At 39.1% G+C, this 20,762-nt stretch overlaps 3 protein-coding genes across 3 annotated transcripts; all 3 read left to right on the top strand.

The window, feature by feature from the left end:
* Positions 1 to 6,680: 6,680 nt before the first annotated feature.
* Positions 6,681 to 7,742, top strand: LOC110709885 (putative disease resistance protein RGA3). Its single transcript, XM_021888146.1, has one exon. It carries the CDS (start codon positions 6,681 to 6,683, stop codon positions 7,740 to 7,742), a length of 1,062 nt encoding a protein of 353 aa, XP_021743838.1.
* Positions 7,743 to 7,850: 108 nt separating this feature from the next.
* On the top strand, positions 7,851 to 9,500 carry LOC110709884 (putative disease resistance protein RGA1). Its single transcript, XM_021888145.1, has one exon. It carries the CDS (start codon positions 7,851 to 7,853, stop codon positions 9,498 to 9,500), a length of 1,650 nt encoding a protein of 549 aa, XP_021743837.1.
* Positions 9,501 to 13,381: 3,881 nt separating this feature from the next.
* On the top strand, positions 13,382 to 14,641 carry LOC110709883. The gene has a single exon (XM_021888144.1). It carries the CDS (start codon positions 13,382 to 13,384, stop codon positions 14,639 to 14,641), a length of 1,260 nt encoding a protein of 419 aa, XP_021743836.1.
* Positions 14,642 to 20,762: the final 6,121 nt, after the last annotated feature.

The raw sequence follows: 20,762 nt of genomic DNA, 5'->3' as shown, positions 1-20,762 counted from the left end.
CAATCATGGCCACTTCATCGAGAGAGGTCATATAAGTTGTCTCGATCATAGGCTCTCCTACAGGTGTGATAAGAAGTGATGGATCGAAGGATGCTTGGTCATCTTCGATGGCTAGAATCGCGGAAGTTTCACTATCATCGATCAGATCTTGAATAGCTTCTTTGAGTTTCCAACACTCCTCAGTGTCGTGACCCTTTCCTTGGTGATATTTGCAGTGCTTATTATTAGGGTCCCACTTAGGTGGCCCGGCTTCTGGATATGGATCTTTGATGGGCCCTATGGGCATGACTAGTCCTTTGTGATATAGCTTCTCGAAAGTCGTTTCATAACTCATACCAAGTGGAGTGAACACTCTTTTTGACCTTTGGATTCGTGGTTGAGAGGCGTTCGTGGCATGTACTTCATTAATGGGAGAGGAAGAAGAAGGATGGTCGCTCTTCTTTCCTCTCACACTATTATCTTTTAGAAGGTCATCTTCAATATCAATGCCTATATTATACACAGCCTTGAAAGTATTCAAATTATGTTGGTACTTTAAGTGCTTTGAATACTTCCCTTGGAGATTCTTGATAAACATCCTCACAGATTCTTTTTTGGTAGGAGCCTTGACCATATTAGTGGAAGTTTCCTCCATTTATTGAAGAAAGACGTGAACCCTTCGTTTTCTTTTTGTTTTAACATCTCAAGTTGTCTGTGGTCTGTTTCGTCTTGGATGTTGCACTTATATCTATCTATGAAAGCGTTTGTTATTGACTCCCAGGTAGAGGTCTTCTCTTTCTCGAGTGAAAAGAACCATTGTTGACAAACGGTTTCGAGAGATAGTGGGAATAGAGAGGGGGAAACCTTCTTATAGATACCCTTAATGCTCATTATAGTTTCAAAAGCTCTTACATGGAAGTAAGGGTTATCTGTTGCCTTGAATTTAGGGATGTCAATGGCGTTGAACTTATGTGGAAGAAGTTCCTTGTCCAGCGAGACCCCTTGTGAACTCATGCCTTGAAATTTATAGTCGCTAGATAGCTTCCTCAAACTTTCTTGCATGAGGTTCATTTGTTGTTGTTTTACGGGATCATCGACCTTGGGGGTTAAAGCCTTTAACGTCTCAGTCACGTTAGTCAATTGACTCCTAAGTTCATTAACTTCCTCTTGAGTTGCCATTATCTTTTTAGCCTTCCTCTTTTGACGAATCGGTTTATCAAAAAGCGAGACTTGAATAAAGAGGTTATCCTTAATTAATCGCCCTTCTCTCCTCGACCAAGTACTGTGGCAAAGGAATTTGGGGATATTCATCGTTAATTATTTGACTCAAACTTTACACAACATGCGATGGATGGAGGAAGTGAAGAAAGATTGGAATAGAATGTGAAAAAAGAAAAAGATGATGGAGGTGGAGGGATATGAAGAATTAGGAATACAATGTACCCCCCAACTCAAATGACGGAAAAAAACCGACTCATGCATGAAACTAAGACATGGTCATGGTGATGTGTACTCAAATTGTGTGCTAAGACTAGTGAGTGTAAGTGATATGTGAAGACTCGTGCCATGACCATGTGGCTAGACTATGTGACTAGACTCAAACAAAGACTAAGTTAAGACTTCACGCATATGCATTAAACTTGATAGACTGTGGTATTTTAGTCCTTTAGTCATTAATCAGTTTATTTAGTCTTAACACAAGTCAAACAAACGGTTAGGAAAGATAAAGAATATAGGAAATTTTAGAAAATAATACCACAAAAAAACACAAATTTTGTTCATAACACCACAAAAAAATAAATTTTGATTATAACACCACAAGAAAACACCAAAAACTGATTTAAACACCACCTAACGAATTCTTGGATGGAATCCGTTAGTGAGGCCCATAATTGATACGTGTCAATAGCCAACAAGTTTAAGGAACTTGTAAACCGTTCACAGGGTGAAGGTTACACCCCTTAACGATCCAGGAGATCGTCAACTCCATAAGGTCTTGAACCAAATAAGGGTTCGGGGATGAAGGTACAAATCCAACCTAAAAGAGATTGAACCTGCCCTAATAATAGGCCTCTACTTTATTCTGATCGTATTCATGTGCGCTTTTTAATTAACATGCAATCCATAGGATTAACCCTAAACCTGTTTATCTATGTTGTTTAAATATGAATGCACAAATAAATCTATTATTGGCGATCACTTGAAATTATAATCAAATTAACCCTAACAAGATTATTAATATCTTATTAAGCGTTATTACAAGTACAAATTCCCTTTAAGCATGCATAAAAGGTGTGATCAAGCAATAACAATAAATATCATCAAGCAACATCAAAATAATAATTATAATCATAATCATAACAATAATCATCATAATAACAATCATATTAATCATAATAATAATCATGTTCATAATAATAATAATTATAGCAATAATAAAATTATAATCATTATCAAAACAATTATAAAAATAATCATAAATCATGTTAAAGCATAATAATAATAGCAAGATCTTAGGCATGATACTAACAAGATTAATAACAAACCCTAGCATGTCACTAAGCAATAAAAATCAAATCTTTAGCCCTAACATGATACTAACAATCATAAATATTAGGAAGAGAATAAAAGGCATCATAGCAATCATATTTAATATTAAAAATACCCAAGACATGATACTAGGAATATCATAATAACAATATAAACATGATTTGTACATCATAACATCAATGAAAACCATTAAAGCACTTACTTTGATGCCTCGTACCTCTTTCTAATAACAAAATACACATGTTAGTAACTTCAAGGAAAATAATAATAAAAACAATTAAATTAAATAATTGAAAGAGAGATTTGGGACCAAACCCTCAGAAATTAAACCTTTCACGGTTAGGGCAAAGGCAACTTCGAATATGGCTAGGTGTTTCTAAATCTTGCGAATGCGGAATTTTGTATATGAAAACAAAGTTTAGAGAAGAAAGATGAATGAATTAAGAGAGAATTAGAGAATTAAAAATTGCAAATGAAAACTGATTGTTGATGAGAATTCGTGAAAATTGGTTAATGAAAACGGAGTTTTTAATACGTTATTTATAGAGAAATCAGCCAAAAAGATAAAATATCAAAACAGTGCACTTGGCGCACGAAAAAAGAGGTTGGCGCACGCAAAACAGAGGTTGCGCCAACACCAGCTAATTGGCGCCAGGCGCCAATGGCTAGCACAGGCGCCAACGGTTGGCGCCAGGCGCGAGGCCTGTTTTTGACGCGTTTTCGAAAATCAGATAAGTTTGCCGTACTGGAGGATAAAATCGTATCTTTTCCTCGAAATTTTTTTTTTGATTTTAATTAAAACTTTGAAAAGTCAACAAAAGTCAATTTATCAACGCTAATTGAATTAGGAATGAAAAGAACCTTCTAGAAGAATTTAAAAGACTAAAACCATTCCTAATTGCATTAGGAATGATAAATCATATTAGGCCCTCCCCTAGATCATTGGGCCGCATATAAAGTTCGAACCGGGCCCAGTTTAGTAAATTGGCCATAACTTCCTCAATATTCATCGGAATTGGGCTTATAATATATCGTTGGTAAGCTCTTGTCAAGCCCCATCCAACTACACTACTATTGGACCCGTATCATGGACCAACCAAACTGGATTGGCTATTTTTTTAAAATAAGTTTTCAAAAACAGAGAGAAGAGAAAAGAAATTAAAACTTTCCGCAACACTAGACTTTCCACACTTTCGCTTCATTCGATTATGATTCGACGTGAAAGGTACTCATCACTGGGTTTGGTTTTGGGGAGACACAAATGTGTGTCTACAGGTACTATCGTACTGATGGTATATATCCCGAGTGGGCTACATTTGTCAAATCATTCTCACATCCCCAAGATCCCAAAAGGCTTTTATTCAAGAAAAAACATGAGAGTGCAAGGAAAGATGTCGAACGAGCTTTTGGAGTACTTTAATCTCGTTTTGCGATAGTTCGTGGACCTGCACGTTGTTGGCATAAACGCAGGCTCCATGATATAATGGAAGCATGTGTTATATTGCATAATATGATTGTTGAAGATGAGAGACACACATACACAAAAAACTTTTCTCAGGATGATTTCACACCAATAATTGTCGATGATGTTCATCAAGGGAACCCTTTAGATTTTCGAGCTTTTCTTGAAAGGGATGCAACCCTTCGAGATAGACAAATGCATCATCAATTAAAGGCGGATCTAGTGGAACATATATGGAGTTGTTTCGAAGGGCAATCCCTTAATGGATAATATGCTTGTTTATTAATTTTATAATATAGTGTTTAACTTATGTTGTTATGTTATTTAATTACATTATATTGAATTTGTATATATTGGTCTTATTATATATATATATATATATATATATATATATATATATATATATATATATATATATATATATGTTTGATCTTTTTTAATCAATCAATATATTTTCTAGCTAATGTATATCACCGTAAAAAGTAAATGTAAATAAACAATGTTTTGGCAATAATTTCACTTTCTAAAAATAATTTTTCAAAGTAAAATATTAATTGAATAAAAAAATGTTAAGAAATTAGCTAACCATTATTGCACAAATTAGCTAGAAAATGGAGTAGCTTAAAATCCTATGTGGCAATGGCAAGCTAATTTGGTAAATTGCTTGCCATTGGAGATGCTCTTAGACTTTATATCAGATTTAAACATAAAATATCAGATTGGAGCACACCAATTTAAATTGGATAAGTTTAAATAAGCAAAAAAAATAAGGTGAATTTGACTATCAATGGATTACACAAACTGTAAACTAGTCATTGCTATAAAAGTTAAAAATTAGGTGTAGGAATTTCAATTGTTAATGTTCTATGTAAATCTCTAAATTCCACACAAAGCAAACGGAAAAAACTGAGTAAAGTCACGTAATACCGAACGCCAACTCTAAATCGATCACTTCAACGCCAGCGCACCACTGCTTGCCGCCAATTGTCGCAACCAAACTTCCGGCGTGCAACCACCATTCATGCTTTTGTTAACCTGCAATTTCGTTGGAATTCAGGTATTATACCCTAATTATTATTTTTTTTAAAATCGTAAAATGTATGCTGAAAATAGTTAACTTGTTTGCTTAAATTGAAAAAACATTATATTCAGATGAATTTTGCTATGGAAATCATTTCAATTTTTATTTATTTATTTATTTTTTTTGAAGGGAAAACTGCTATTTACTCTGAATTTATTTAAAATTGAATAATTTTATGCAATCTTACCATGTTTTGTAATTATATTCCATTCCAACGCATAATGTGAATAAGTTTTAATTTAACCTTAGTTTTGAAAATCGCTCTTCATATGGACATATGGTCCCAGAGCTCCCATTTAGTTTTAATTTAACCAAATACAAGTATTAAAAAGTGAGTAAATTGTGCGTGGTGCATACTTTTAAGTACGGAGGGATAATATTTTAAGTGAATAACAGCATGGTATGATTGAATATTGCCATAGTTGGACAACACTTGTGTCAAACATTGAGGATTGATTCTTTTGATATTGGTCTGCTTTCGGTATTGAACAACCAACCATGTAATGACTTAACATTTTAATACGTAGTACTAGTAATAGATATATGGACTACGGAGTATCATATTTCTATGTAAATAAGAACGGAGGGATTATTATTAAATTAAATATGCATGATGCATACTTATTAGCTTCATTTGAAAAAGCTTGACGATCTTTTTGCTTATGCCAATGTTTTTATACTGAAACAACCTTAGCTATACCTTTATATCAATAGATTCAATACAAACAAATTGAATAAGAAATCTGTTACCTACCAAACATGAGGTAGTATCTTAACCATCCAAAGGAGGTGCTGAAATTTAGCCAGCTAAGTGTTAAACCATCCAAATTTCAGTCATTTTACCCACCTTAAATTTCTTTAACAAAGACCAATGACTAAACTATTTAAGTAGCCAATATGACAGGACAATGTTTATTGATAACTTTTTTAAATGCATGTGAGGTTTTTCTTGATTTTGTTGATATACCCGTTGCGATTTGCAATATTACTCTTCTGCTAAGACAACGTCATTATAATAATTACAGTGTCATATAATAATTGAACACTGCCAAATTATTTACAGATACGAGTACAAATTTGGACACTTGAGTCAAACATGGAGTATTGATTCTTTTGATACGCGTTTGCTATAAGTCTTTTTTATAATAGAAATATTATATTTTAAGGTTCTTTCCATTTATGTTGTCCAAAAAGCTAAGGTTCTTTGGTTATTTAAACAGTCATAGAGCAAATTCACTCACTGTTAAAAAAAAAAATTAAAGAATACCACAACTCTTAGCTTCATCTTTTAATTTCTCTGCTCTTTTTTATTCAACACTCTACTGTAAAAGGGATGTTGCTACTGCACTCGCTGTTGCTCAAACGGTGTTTGCAACATTACAGTGTGCAGAAGTGAGAAGCCTATGCTCCACCTGTAAGTATGAATCTGAGCTTCAGAAGTTGCTCGAAACTGTCAAAACCATCAAGAAGTTCCTTGTAGATGCGGACTCCAAGTGTTAGGAGCTCACAAATGAAGGCCAAAACTGGGTTGATAACCTCAAGGACGCTGTCTATGATGCGGATGATCTGATGGATGAATTCAATACCATTGCTCAACGCCTGAATAGAATGCCTGGTGGTAAGATTTCTAAGAAGGTACGCCGTTTCTTCTCCTCTGATAATAATCAACTGATATTTACTGCTAAAATATCAAGTGGGATTAAGAAACTTAAAGAAAAGTTGGATAATGCAGCTAAAAATCATAATGATTTTGGGTTTAGTAAGTTGTATAAGCCTGTCAAAAGTAGAGAGAAAACATGTTGTTATGTGCTTGAACATGATATTATTGGGAGAGATGCTGACGAAAAGATCATTGTGGATTTGTTGTTAAAGGACGACTTGGAAAAAAATAATATTTCTTTTGTGACCATTGTGGGGATTGGGGGGCTGGGAAAAACTACTCTTGCACAGCTCGTATATAATGATTGTAGGATCAAAGAGGCATTTAAAGAAAATATGTACTGGGTTTGTGTGTCTGAAAATTTTAGCATGGAAGATATCCTAGGTAAGATGATTAGCAAGGAGGGGCTTGAATTTGAGGATTTATATCTAAAATTTCGAAATAAGATAGAAGGGGAAAGGTACTTGCTTGTTTTAGATGACGTATGGTCTGAGAACTGTATGAAGTGGACTGAGTTGAAAAAATTCTTGATCCTAGGGGGAAAGGGAAGTAGGATCTTAGTGACTAGCCGCTCCAAGAAGGTAGCAGTATGTATTGGAAACTATCCAATTCATGTGTTGCCTGGTCTTTCGGAAGAGGACTCTTGGAAATTGTTCAAAAAAATATCGCTTGGAGAAAGGCAAGACGAAGCAGTCACTGGTCTAGTTGAGATAGGTAAAGAAATAGTGAGAAAATGTGTCAATGTGCCGCTCTCAATAAAGGTGGTAGCAAGTTTGTTGTGTGATCAAGATGTTGCAGCTTGGCAGTTATTCAAAAGTGTCGATTTGGCTAAGTTATGTGATGATGATGACGACATAATGCCAACATTGATGTTTAGCTATTATCATCTTGCTCCTGAGTTAAAAAGTTGCTTCAGCTTTTGCTCACTCTTCCCCGAGGACTATGTTATTAGGAAAGAGGAGTTAATTTGTCTATGGATGGCACAAGGATATCTTGTTCCAAGTTCTTAAATTGAGAGCAAGGAAGATGTCGGTGAAAAAAATTTATCAATTCTATTGCATAGATGTTTTTTCCAAGACATTAATGGGAATGGATTTGATGAAGTTTATTCATTTAAAATGCATGATCTCATACATGAACTTGCTAGAAAAGTAGCAAAAGAGTCTGCAAAATTTACAGATTGTAGAAATGATTTTGAAGAAAAAGTTCACCATCTAATAATTGATAGTAATGAAGGTCTGGCTACCTGGTTTCGCTCAAGTAATTATCCAGGTAAAAGTTTGCGTACTAGTTTGAGTTATTGTGATTTCACAAATAGCGATGTGGATGCTATTATTTCAAGTTGTAATCACTTAAGGGCATTTGACTTGAGTTTTTCTATCACTCAAACATTACCAGATAAATTTGATAAATTATTACACTTGAGGTACCTTGATCTGTCAAATAATGATGAATTGGAGATGCTCCCTAAATCGATCGCCAAGCTTCACAATCTACAAATGTTAAAACTATTTAAATGCAGACAACTAAAGGAGTTGTCTCATGACACAAACAAACTAGTAAATCTTAGAGTGTTGGACATAGATGAGTGTGGTAGCTTGCTTTATATGCCAGCAGGGATGAATAAATTAATATATCTTCACACACTACCGTTGTTTTTATTGTATGATTTTGATGAACTAAGGCATATTAAAAAAGGCAAGGTCATAGAGTTGATGACTCTTTTTAATAGCCTCAGAGGTTTTATCAAAGTTCATCATAATTCAGGCAACCTTAATTTTTCAAAATTAGATATTATGCATGCTACACTACAGTCTTTAAAATTAATATGCATATTAGTTTCTGGTCACAAAGAAGGTCACGAGTCAGCGCTGGAGAGCCTGTTATTTAGTAACCAATTTCACGAGATGAAGGTGGAGAATTATGGTGGTACCATGTTGCCAAGTTTGACGCCAAGGCTTATGAGCATCGAGTTGGAAAGATGTGATGAGTTGCAATACATCCCATCATCACTGAGTCAACTTTGTCATCTCAAATATTTTAAACTTAAGGAGTTGAAGAATGTAGAGTTCATAAAGTATGATGCACCATCTTCATCAGCTATATTCTTCCCCTCTCTTGAGAAGTTAGAGATACGTGAGATGCAAAAATTAAAGGGATTGTGGATGGAGGATGTTGTTTTCGTTCCATCATTTTCTAAACTCCTCTTTTTGAAAATTTCGTATTGCAACAGATTGACATACTTTGTCAGTGAAGCACTGACATTTTGTATGGGAGGAGGCGGTGTTCAAAGCATTCCAATCTCATTGAAGAGGTTGAGAATAAATAACTCATACATTTTCAATTCCCTATTTAGGGAGTGTGTGGGAAGCGTTGATCGCATCGAATTGAGTGATATAGAAAATTTGGGAGCCCTTAGAGAGGGACTTCAAAGCTGTGGCACTTCTGTTCGAAACCTTGTGATTGGGTATTGTAGGGGCTTGGAGAATCTGGGATCAACATGGAAATCTCTTCACTCTCTTACTTCCTTGGAATTACATAAGTGCAAGGTGATTCTACCAAAGGGAATTCAGTACTTGACCTCACTGCAATTTCTAGAATTACATGACTGTGAACTCAAATCGCTGCCAGAGGAAATGTGCCACCTCACTTCCCTCAATACCCTTACAATGACATGGAGCAGCCCTGAGATCAAGGATAGATGCCGGAAACCAGACGGGGAAGACTGGCCCAACATATGCCACATCCCGAATCTGCATATACACTGACGTCTACCATCATCTACATACAACTTTAAGGAGTTGAGGTATAATAACTTATTGTAGTTAATTTTTTTAATTTCTTTCTTATGAATAATTAAAATTATAAATATAAATTCTCCATAACTAATTCGATAATTGAACAAAATTAGTCATCAAACGAAATGGCTAAATGAAAATACAAATTACACTTTTTTAATGAAGATTTGTTTTTTTTTTTAATAAAAATCTTATACAAATGATTTTCTCAGTGTTATGTTTGGTACTCGTAATTGGTAACTTGGGCTTGTTTGACATTGTTTTTTGTTTTTAGTTTTCAGTTTTTTTGAAAACAAAAAACCAAAAACATGAAACAAGAAAAAGGTGTTTTCATTTTTCTGTTGTCAGTTTTCAAAATTAGTATGATTTTAATAAATTTGACTAATTTTGGATTCATTATATTACATATATTATACACTTTTAAAATACAAAAAACCAAAAAACTGAAAACCACAACAATGCCAAACGAACCCTAACGTGTTGTGTTTCCTATTCAATAGCATTCAGATTTTATTTCCATATATCTATAATAAGTAAGTGTGATGCTCATTGTTGACAGCCATGTCAAGGTAAGTCATAATTCTACTCCGAGTCTGAAAGTGAGCTTCTTTAATCTCTATTGATGTCAAGAAATCAACTCTGTAAGCTTTTACTGTTTCATGATTGGGGCTTGTAACAGCTGACATGAGGTAAAGTCAGTCCTAATATAAGTAAACATTCTAGATTGTAGTCTGATTAATGTACAATAGGTCAATAGCTTACTATCTCAACTCTTAAGTTTTATTTCTGTATCATTTACACTTTATTTGGATAGGAAGAAATGGAAGGAAAAGAAGAGAAGAGAAATGGAGGGGGACAAAATCTCTTGTTTGGGTAAAAGATTGGGGAAAGAAAGGGGAAGGAGAGGGAGGGATCCATTTTCCCTCTCTCTTTAATAACCATAATCTCTCCAAAATTGGAGAGATTTGGAGGGAAAATGGAGCTCACCTCCCCCTCCCTTTCTTTTCCCTTCCCTTCCTCCATTTTCCCTCCCCTTTTTTTCGTTCTTTCTTTGCTATCCAAATAAAGCGTTAGACTCGGATCTTCTGAGTGTTTTCTTTTTAATGCCCTTATGATCTTTACCAGCAAAAATAAATGTAAAAATAAACAGAATGTTGTTAGCTTAACTTATTTTCCCGGACAAGTTCTTTGTAGAATTTGATATTGAATATTGCTCTATACTGTATTGCATGAGTTAGGCGAGGGGTGCTCTCCGTTCCTAACTGATTGGCTGGTGGTATGGTTGCATTTCATACTCAAAAAGAGACCTTCTGATGTTTAGAGGTAATTAAATATATTGTTCATCATCAACTAAAGTTGAATGAGTATAATTGTATAAGAATTTTTTTTTTTTTTTTTTTTGAGGGAATAGATAGTACGAAGTACTTCCTCCGTTCTGTTAATATTGCAACAAGGAGGAAATTATGCATCCCAAAACACAATTAATATGCTAAATATCTATAATTGTGTAAGAGTAAAAATTACAAAAAGTTGATATTGTGAAAGTATTATATGAGACGAATTCAACAAGATCCCACTTGACTATATCTTGTTTAACGTATAACTCATATTATATGGTCAAAAAAGTGATGAATAGTGCAAAAAGTCCATTGTTGCAATATTAATAGAACGGAAGAAGTATAAGATTAGATTAGTTTTGCCTAAGACTTAAACTAGAAGAACTAAAAAAAATAACGCAAGCCACACGAATTTCCACAAATATAACATTTCCATTTGCTCTAATTAGCAATGGTTGGCATTATAATTTAGGCAGGAAAAAGATGGAAAACTCTTGCTTTCTTACATGTAAGCTGCTGCATTAAATAAGATTACGATGCATGCATTTCCATGTTCTTGCAACTCTCAAAAAGGAGAGGTGCTTAAATGATCGCAGATTTTTTTATCCGAAGAAAAACCTTGGGGCTTATCTTGGTATGTAATCCGAATTACTAGAATAGATGCATTTTCCAAACTAGTGTCTGGTAATTTGGTGTGCTTTATAATGTTCAAAAAGGAAAAAAAAAAAAAAAGAAGAAGAAAAAAGGCAGGGGTGGCTTGGGCATTGGATTGAAAATATGTCTCTTATTTGTGTTTTATATAAAAAAATAATTCTCTTTTCTTGTAAATTATCAGAGAGAATTCCTAGCTAGGTGGTGTTGAATGCTATACAAAAACACGAGTAAACTGAACGAGTTTATAAATTCATTTATAAATTGTTATTTTTTGACAAAATTTTCTATAAATTTGTATATACAAAGTATAATTTTATCAAAAGAAAAGTATAATTTTATCAACAATCAAAAGACCTATAAAACTGAAAAGATTTCTCTGTCACAATAATATAAACATTGTATGGGATGATATGTGACAAGCGCCGATATGTTCCATAAAGCAGACATATCGGCCATATTGGCTTTTCGATACTTGGCACGTGGCACTTTTATCATTGACACTTGGCGAGAAAAGCCTTGCATGCATTGTAGCCACATGTCATGAAATTTATTATAAATAGTAGATTAAGCTTCATTGAATGGTAAGCATTTATTACTCTCTCTCTTTCTCTCTCTACTTTCTCTCTCTTACTTACCTTCTCTTAAACACATTCTAACTTTATCATCAGAGTGGTTATCCCCGGATCACCCCGGCGCTAGCTAACTTATGCTCATTGTGTAGGTTCTCAGCTTGTCGATAGGGGTATCAAGTTCTCGGGTTCGGTCTCTCGGGTAATCGGATCCAGACAGAAACAATTTGGCGCTAGGAGGGGGCAATAGTGATTACTTCTATCGCCTAAGAACCTAACACACAAAATAACAATAATTATGGCCGAAAATAATGCAACACCAATAATAAGTAAAACGGTAAATCGACCGATTACAGCATAGCCAGAAATTGAGGTAGAAGACGAAACACATACATTAGAAGAAAACCAGTTCCACATGTCGTTAACCCTGGAAAGGCAGGTGGGGACGATAGTAGACCCTATGGCGGTGTTTACACCAGAAGAGTTGTAGGTAGCAGCAAGAGTAATGATTGCAATGAGTAAAAAGAGAAAAGAGGCTGAAACAACTCAGGCTGAAGGGGGGGTGCCGTTAATCAATCATGGTGAACAATTAAATCAAGCAACGAATTCACCAAGGCACCGCCGGGAAGAAACGCTGGTAAGAACACATACCACACCGCGTCAAATAGAGGGGCAGTCGTCGAGTCGCACTGTTATTACAAGAACCCATCAGCATAGAAGTTCTCAGGTTGAAGGACAGGTACCACGAACTGTGGTACAATTAAGAGCATCGCCGTTTGCGCAAAGTCTCTTAAACCAGCCGATGGAAAAAATTAAAATACCGACCTGTAGGTATGATGGAAGAGGAGACCCGGGTAGATTCATAACGTCATACGAAGGGCATATGATGTTGTACACAAACTCAGATGTTGTTTGGTGCAAAGTCTTTCCGACTACATTAATTGGGGTCGCGGCCGATTGGTTCAATAACCTGGAAAATGGGATGATAGATAGTTTTGAGAAGCTGACCGAGATGTTTGTGGGGCAGTATGTTAGTAACAGTGTGCGGCAGAGAACTTCAGGGGGGTTAATGGCAGTAGAGCAAAGGCGGGATGTGTCTTTAAGGGATCATATCAGACGGTTTAATAATGAGGTGAGTACGATTCCGAAATTGCAACAGGAGATAGCTGTGATGGCATTGATGAATGGCTTAAATGATTCCGAGTTTAAGCATTACCTTACGCGAAAGAATTTTTAAACCTTGGCAGCTGCTTTTAACAAAGCCCATGATTATATCAAAAGTGAAGAATTGATGAAAACGAGTAGTAAGAATGTAGCTGCTGGCAAAGGTCAATATCAATATGAAGGGGCAACCTCTGGAAGTGGAAGGCCGAGAACTTCGACCCCAGGAAGGGGAGGGGGAAATCAGCAGGAGTTCAGAATTACAAAACCGCCAATGCCGTATAGTTCATATACGCCCTTGAACACACCAAGAGCAGCAATTTATTCAGTTAATCAGAATAAAGAAGGCTGGACGAGGCCGATTCCGATGAAGGCAAGACCAAGAGATGTTAAGAAGTACTGTATGTTTCATAGAGATGTGGGTCATTATACCAAAGAGTGCACGCAGTTGAAGGATAATATTGAGGAATTGATAAGAAAAGGGCACTTGACTCGGTATCGGTTAAGTGCGGGAGGAGCTCAACCACCCCCCCGGCAGATAGAAAGACATCAGTTGGAGGCATGGCCGGAAAGGTCACAAGGTGGAGTGGTCCGACAAGGAGGTGGTGGAATGCCTCCCCTATCAACAGGAAGAGGGGTAGATGTGATAACTGGGGGGCCGGTTCATGGAGGAACAATTAGTGGGGCTAAGAAACATCTGTCTGAGCACCGTCACATCATCAATGCCCTGGATACCAACAACCGCCCTCGTCCAGCTTCAATCCCATATGTTGTATTTACGGAAGAGGACACCAGGGGTATTGTATTCCCACATGATGACCCACTAGTGCTCATAACAAAGATCAATGGAGCTGATGTCAAGAGAGTTCTGGTGGATGGAGGCAGCTCTGCGAATGTCTTGTTCATGAAAGCTTTTAATGAAATGATGATTGGGAGGCAGTATCTGACGCAAGTATCTTATCCGATCATTGGGTTCAATGGATCGACAGTGAGACCAGAAGGAAGCATAATTTTGCCGGTACGGTTGAGTGATGGGCCGATTACGAGAGATGTGATGGCAGAATTTTTAGTGGTCAATGTCCCATCAGCTTATAATGCCATTATTAGTAGACTGATAATTCATGATGTCCAAGCGGTTGTATCGACATACCATCTGACGATAGCTTATGTATCGAATTTAGGAGCTGTTGAAAAGGTTCACGGAGGGCAGGTAATGGCGAAATCTTGCTATGTAACGGCTTTGAAAAATCCATCTGGGGAGGATGCAGTGACAAGTAATCCAAAGAAAGAGCTGGAACCAACGGTACGGGATCTGGCCATGAGCAACTTTCATACAAGGCCGGAAGCAACTCCAATGCCGTTGACGGGAGGTGAAACGGTGCAGATATAGTTACAGCCAGGAGATTCCAGTCGAACAGTGAAAGTTGGAGCAGATATGGATGTAGATATGAGGTGTCATCTAATAAGTCTGTTGCGTGAGAACGCCGATGTATTCGCCTTCTCGGCAATTGAAATGCCAGGAATCCACCCTGGGGTAATGGAGCATAAGTTGAATGTTAACAGAGGGTTTAGGCCCATAAGGCAGAAAAAACAAAAATTTTCTACTGAAAAGATAGAGACCATAGAAGCAGAGGTTAATAAGCTCTTAGCAACGGGGTTTATAGAGCCATGCACATATCCAGAGTGGTTAGCAAATGTTTTCATGGTGAGAAAGCCAACAGGGAAGTGGCGAATGTGTGTGGACTTTACCGACTTGAATAGGGCTTGTCCCAAGGATTGTTATCCGTTGCCTCGGATAGATATATTGGTGGACTCTACTTCTGGCCATGCAATGCTCAGTTTTTTGGATGCTTTATCGGGGTATCATCAAGTCAGTCTTCATAAGGCAGATAGGCCAAAAACGACCTTCATAACAGATGTGGGTGTGTATTGTTATAAGGCAATGCCGTTTGGGTTAAAGAGCGCTGGAGCAACTTATTAAAAGTTAGTTGACAAAACTTTTGAGAAGCAGAAAGGCCGAAATTTGGATGTGTATGTAGATGATACAATTGTTAAAAGTAGAGAAAAGAAGGATCACATAGCTGATTTGAAGGAAACATTTGAGACATTGCGGAAATATCAGATGAAGTTGAATCCAGAGAAATGTGTATTTGGAGTTCGGTCAGGGAAATTCTTAGGTTTTATGGTTAGTGAACGGGGAATAGATGCTAATCCCGATAAGGTGAATGCAGTGCTTGAGATGAAACAACCGAAAACTATTCGAGATATACAAAGGTTAATCGGAAGGATGGCAGGGTTAACTTGATTCATCAGTAAATCAGCTGACAAAGCACTTACGTTCTTTGTGGCTTTAAGGAAGAACAAAGCATTAGAAGTGGTAATAAGAGCAAAGGGATGCATTAGAAGTGGTAAGGAACCATTTGAGATCTCTTCCAACAATGGCAAGGCCAGAAAGGGGGGAGTTGCTACAGCTATATATCTCGGCTTCTCCAAAGACGATAGCTGTAGTGTTGCTGATAGAAAGGAAGAAGTTACAAATACCGGTATATTTTGTCATTCATGTTCTAAGTGCAACTGAACGCATATATCCGATAATAGAAAAGATGGCATTGGCAGTGGTCACAGCGGCTAGAAAGTTGAGACCGTATTTTGGTTCACATCTGATAGATGTCTTGACAAACCATCCGTTGGAAAAGTCTTTGCACAAGATGGATACATCAGGTCGGATGTTAAAGTGGGTTGTGGAGTTGTCAGAGTATGAGATAAATTATAAGCCCAAAGTTTCAATAAAAGCACAGGCCTTGTCTGACTTCATTGTGGAAACCTCATACAATGATGAGGAAGAAGAATTGGGAACTTGGCAGGTTTCAGTGGTTTATAATCTAATATTTATGATATAAAAATCAATTATAAGTTTTAAAGTTAAAATTTTAAGATACAAAAATATTAGACGCGTAAAATACTTACAATTAGCTTACAATGTGGCAGGTATCAGTAGATGGATCCGCAACATCAACTGGGTCAGGGGCAGGGATAGTGATAACGACCCCAAATGAAAAAACTTTTGAATATGCGATCAAATTTAAGTTCAAGGCCACTAACAATGACGCTGAGTACGAAGCAGCCATAGCAGGAATCTAGTTATCTATGGCGGCTGAAACAAAGCGAATAATTCTGACTACCGATTCTCAGCTAGTATCCAGCCAGTATATTGGGGAGTATGAAACAAGGGGGCCAACAATGATAAAATATATTGAAAAGATGAAGCAATTATCAGTACAATTACAACACTTTGAAATCAAGCTAGTGCCGAGAGCATAGAATGCACAGGCTGATGCCTTGGCAAGGTTTGCCAGCTCAAGCTTCAATGACTTGGAAAGAACAGTTATGGTGGAGATATTAAAACACAGAAGTATTGAAGGGAAATCAGAGCAAGTGTACTGTATCAATAGTGGCATCCAGTGGTTTGACAAAATACTGGCATATTTACTGTATGGAGCTTTACCCCCTAATAAGGAAGAATCAAGAAAACTGCGCAGGGATAGTGTGTGGTTTATAATGCATCAAGGCCAGCTGTACAAGAGAGGATTTTCATTACCGTTACAAAGGTACATAATAGATCTTGAATCTATCAAGTTGATTGAGGAGATACATAAAGGAACTTGTGGAAATCATCTTGGAGCAAGAGCACTGTCGCGAGAAGCAATGAGAAGGGGGTACTACTAGCTGACAATGAATGAAGATGCTGTTAAGTATGTGAAGAAATGTGAGAAATGTCAGAAATTTGCACCCGCTATCAATTTGCCGCCCAATGATTTAACGCCAATACTCAATCCAATCCCTTTCGCACAATGGGGAATGGATATAGTAGGGTCGTTTCCCTCGGCAACAGGCGGAAGGAAGTTTCTCATAGTGGGGGTGGATTATTTTACAAAATGGATAGAGGCGGAGCCAGTAGCAAAGATAACAGCATCGGAGGTGAAAAAATTTATGTGGAAAAATATTTTCACAAGATTCGGGTTACCAATGACAATGGTTTTTTATCATGGATCTCAATTTGACTGCAAACCAGTAAAGGATTTATTGTCCATGTATAAGGTGAAGTTTGCATATGCAGCAGGATGCCACCCACAATCAAACAGCCAGGCAGAATCGACAAACAAGCAAATTATAGCAGCAATCAAGAAGAAGATAGAGGATGCAAAGGGTTTGTGGGTTGATTTGATACCAGAAATTTTATGGGCAAATAGAACGACAGTGAAAGAAGCAACAGGAGAGTCACCATTCACATTAGTATTTGGAACAGAAGCGGTGGTACCAGCGGAAGTAGGGTTGCCGACATTCAGAATTCAGCATTACTATGAAGATTAGAATGATTTGTTATTACGACTGTTTGGGGTAAAAATACCCTAAACACGTGGCCCAATGGCCTAGTGACACGTGGCATCCAGCCGTTGGTCAGCAGGGCTCCAATCCTCTGCTGACACGTGTCCTCTAAACCCTAAAAGGGAAACCATCCCTTCCCCACTATAAATAGTGGAAGGACCCTCATTAATGGGGGCCGAAACATTTGTTGTTCACATTGAATACTCCTCAAAAAGAAAAACACTTACCCCGAGCAATATTAATTGCAGAATTCTCCCATTACGCGAGAAGTAACTTCTACATTACGTGCATCCTACCTCCCGTATCTTTACTAACTTGATCGTCGGAGGCGGAGCTCCTACCCCCAGGAGTCTTCGTGATTTTGCAGGCACAGGCGTCGAAGGGCATTCTTGGAATTGTAACTCTCCCGCAGGACACATCAAAAAACCCCGAAACATTTGGCGCCGTCTGTGGGGAGAGTACTTCTAAGATGACTTCTGATACTGTGTCACCGAATCAGGGCAAACGGCCTTTGGTCGAGCCTGAAGTCCAGACGGACCATGGAAGTGGCGACGAAATTGAAACATATGTGGCCCCGGATGGGTCTTTCAGAACGAAGCACCCTCGTGCTATAGATAGAAGAGAACGGGAAATCAGCCAAGCTGCTCCCAGCAACCCAGCCGGGCAACCGGTTGGAATTGCCCAAACGGTGGAGGGCTCAGCCCCCGTTACAAGAAACGAACTCATGTCTTTCATGAATAGTTTCAAGGGTGAGATCAAGAGCCTCATCCGGTCAGCTACTCCAAAGAAGGGTCAGCCGGCCAAGAAGCCTTCTGGAAAGAAGGCGGTCAAAGAACGAGTTCCTACGCCTCATCCCAAGCCAAAGGAGGGGGAGGGCTTAAGGTTTGATCCAAGCAGACTCCGTTTTCCTCAAGGGGAGCTGCGAAAGGCCATCCGGCACGTACAGCCGGATGGCTCCAAGAAAACCTTCTCAGACGCCCGCACATTTCTCCAAGAGAAGCGAGGTCAGGCGTCTGCGTCGGCCTCAACGTCGACCTTCCCGGACAGTTTCCATGACGTCTCACACAGGCGTACGGGAACGAACCTTAGGAGCCAGACGGGCGAAGCTTCTGCCCGGTCTGGACCCAAAGTGATCCAGCCTGGCCTATTCGGCACACCGAATGGGTTGGGTGGATCCCCTTTCATGTCACCGGGTCTTTTCGGTGGGCAAGCGCAACAGCCGTTCCAACCCACAGACTGGCAGCTGCGCCTGCTAAATTTGGGGGAACAGCCAACGACGTTCTCACCAGAGATAACCCAGGCGGCACAGCCGCCTAAGATCAAGAATGTTTTGGTGGGGGCCTATGACGGCACCACCAACCCAGAAGACCATCTAATGGCCTACTCTAACCTCATGTACCTCCAGGGTTAGATGATGCCGTCTGGTGTCGATGCTTCCCGGCTACCCTCAAGGGCATAGCCCAGCGGTGGTTTGGTAACCTACCAGCCGGTTGCATCAACAACTTTCGAACTTTGGCGTACTTGTTTACGTCAAATTTCTCAATGAATATTCCTGCCAAAAAGACTAGCCTCGACCTAGGGGCAATACAGCAGGACGACCTGGAGGGCCTCCGGTTGTACGTCAGACGGTTCAATCTGATGAGAATTCAGATTCCAGGACTATCAGACGAAGTGGCCTATACAGACTTCTTTCGAGGTTTGAAGGATGGGTCGACTTTTAAGTTTGACCTCGTCCGGAAGAGGGTTGCTACCCTCCAAGAGGCATTAATTGAAGCTGAAGCCTATATACAGGCGACGGAGCTTTGTGCTGTTAAGCAGCCGTCAGATTCTAAAAAGTCTGATAAAAAAGAGAGCCGGCAACAGCATCAGCCGGCAAGAAAGGAAGAAAAGAGAAAAGGGGTCTGGGCAGCTGACCGATCAGGACAGCCGGCCCAGAAGATCAGGCGGAAGTCAGAACCATATGTCCCCAAATACGAGTTCACAAAAGATTGCTCCACCATCCTCCTGGAAATCAAAGACCGGATGTCTCTCGACAAACCGGCTGAAATGAAAAGCCCCGTGAATAAACGGGACAAGAGCAAGTATTGTCAATACCACGAGGATGTTGGCCACGACACCAATGGCTGCTATAGCCTCAGGCGGCTATTGGACCGTCTAACAGATGAGGGGGCCCTAAAATCCTACCTACCCAAGGCTAAGGGTAATACCTAGGCGAAGAAAGGGCAGGCGGCAAAAACCGGCCCAGTAAACTCCGAGACGGATGAAGAGACCATCTTCACAATAGCAGGCGGTTTTGCCGGAGGGGGTCCTACCATCCGGGGCACCAAAGACAACATCAGGAAGCTGGTCAACTCAGTGGATGAGGGCTAGGCGTCGAAAGACATCTTTCCTGAGGTCCTTATTTCTGAAAAGGACCGGGGCAAGGTCAGGCGGCCTCATGATGACCCCATCGTCATCGAATGCAAGGTTGCCAACCAGAAGGTTGGCCGAATCCTAATAGACACCGGGAGCTCGTCTGACCTAATCAGTTATCAGTGCTTGACCAAGCTCAAGTACACATCCGGTAACATGCACCAGGCTCCTCACCCACTAGTCGGTTTTTGGGGGTGGAGTAGTGCATCGGTCGGAAGCATAGATCTTCCGATCCGGCTGGGTGAAAAGGGGCAAGGACGCCACATGATAGTCAAGTTTTTAGTTGTGGAGGAGCTGTCCGCCTACAACATGATATTTGGCCGTCCTACCCTCAACGCATCTAAGGCTGTCATCATCCCGTCCCTCATGTTGGTCAAATTTCAAAAGGATGATGGTACAGTCGGTGCCCTAAGCGGGGACCAGAAGACGGCAAGAGAGTGCTATCTCTCTGACGTCAAGACAACTATGGGTGCAGCGGCCAGGGCGAGCCGATAGATATTGATAACTGCGACCCAGCAGTCCCGGCTCCAACGGCAGCCGGTATGAAAAGAAAGGCGGACCAACTGGCACCCGTCAAAAAGGAGAAATAGCAATCACTAGCCGGGGAAAGGTCAGATGACCAACGACCTCAGCGGCTGGTGACTGCCTTGATGTCATCCTAGATGACAGCCGTCCTGAAAGAACAGTCAAGGTCTGGACGGTAGCCTTTCGAA

Source organism: Chenopodium quinoa, unplaced genomic scaffold (assembly GCF_001683475.1).
Source record: "Chenopodium quinoa cultivar QQ74 unplaced genomic scaffold, ASM168347v1, whole genome shotgun sequence".
In the NCBI taxonomy this organism is placed as follows: Eukaryota; Viridiplantae; Streptophyta; class Magnoliopsida; order Caryophyllales; family Amaranthaceae; genus Chenopodium; species Chenopodium quinoa.
The sequence above is the reverse complement of the archived record's forward strand: the minus strand, read 5'-3'. Positions and strand labels throughout refer to the sequence as shown.

Coding starts and splice junctions, on each gene's coding strand:
- LOC110709883 (XM_021888144.1), top strand. CDS start 13,382: ATGAAAACGAGTAGTAAGAATGTAGCTGCTGGCAAAGGTCAATATCAA.
- LOC110709884 (XM_021888145.1), top strand. CDS start 7,851: ATGCATGATCTCATACATGAACTTGCTAGAAAAGTAGCAAAAGAGTCT.
- LOC110709885 (XM_021888146.1), top strand. CDS start 6,681: ATGCCTGGTGGTAAGATTTCTAAGAAGGTACGCCGTTTCTTCTCCTCT.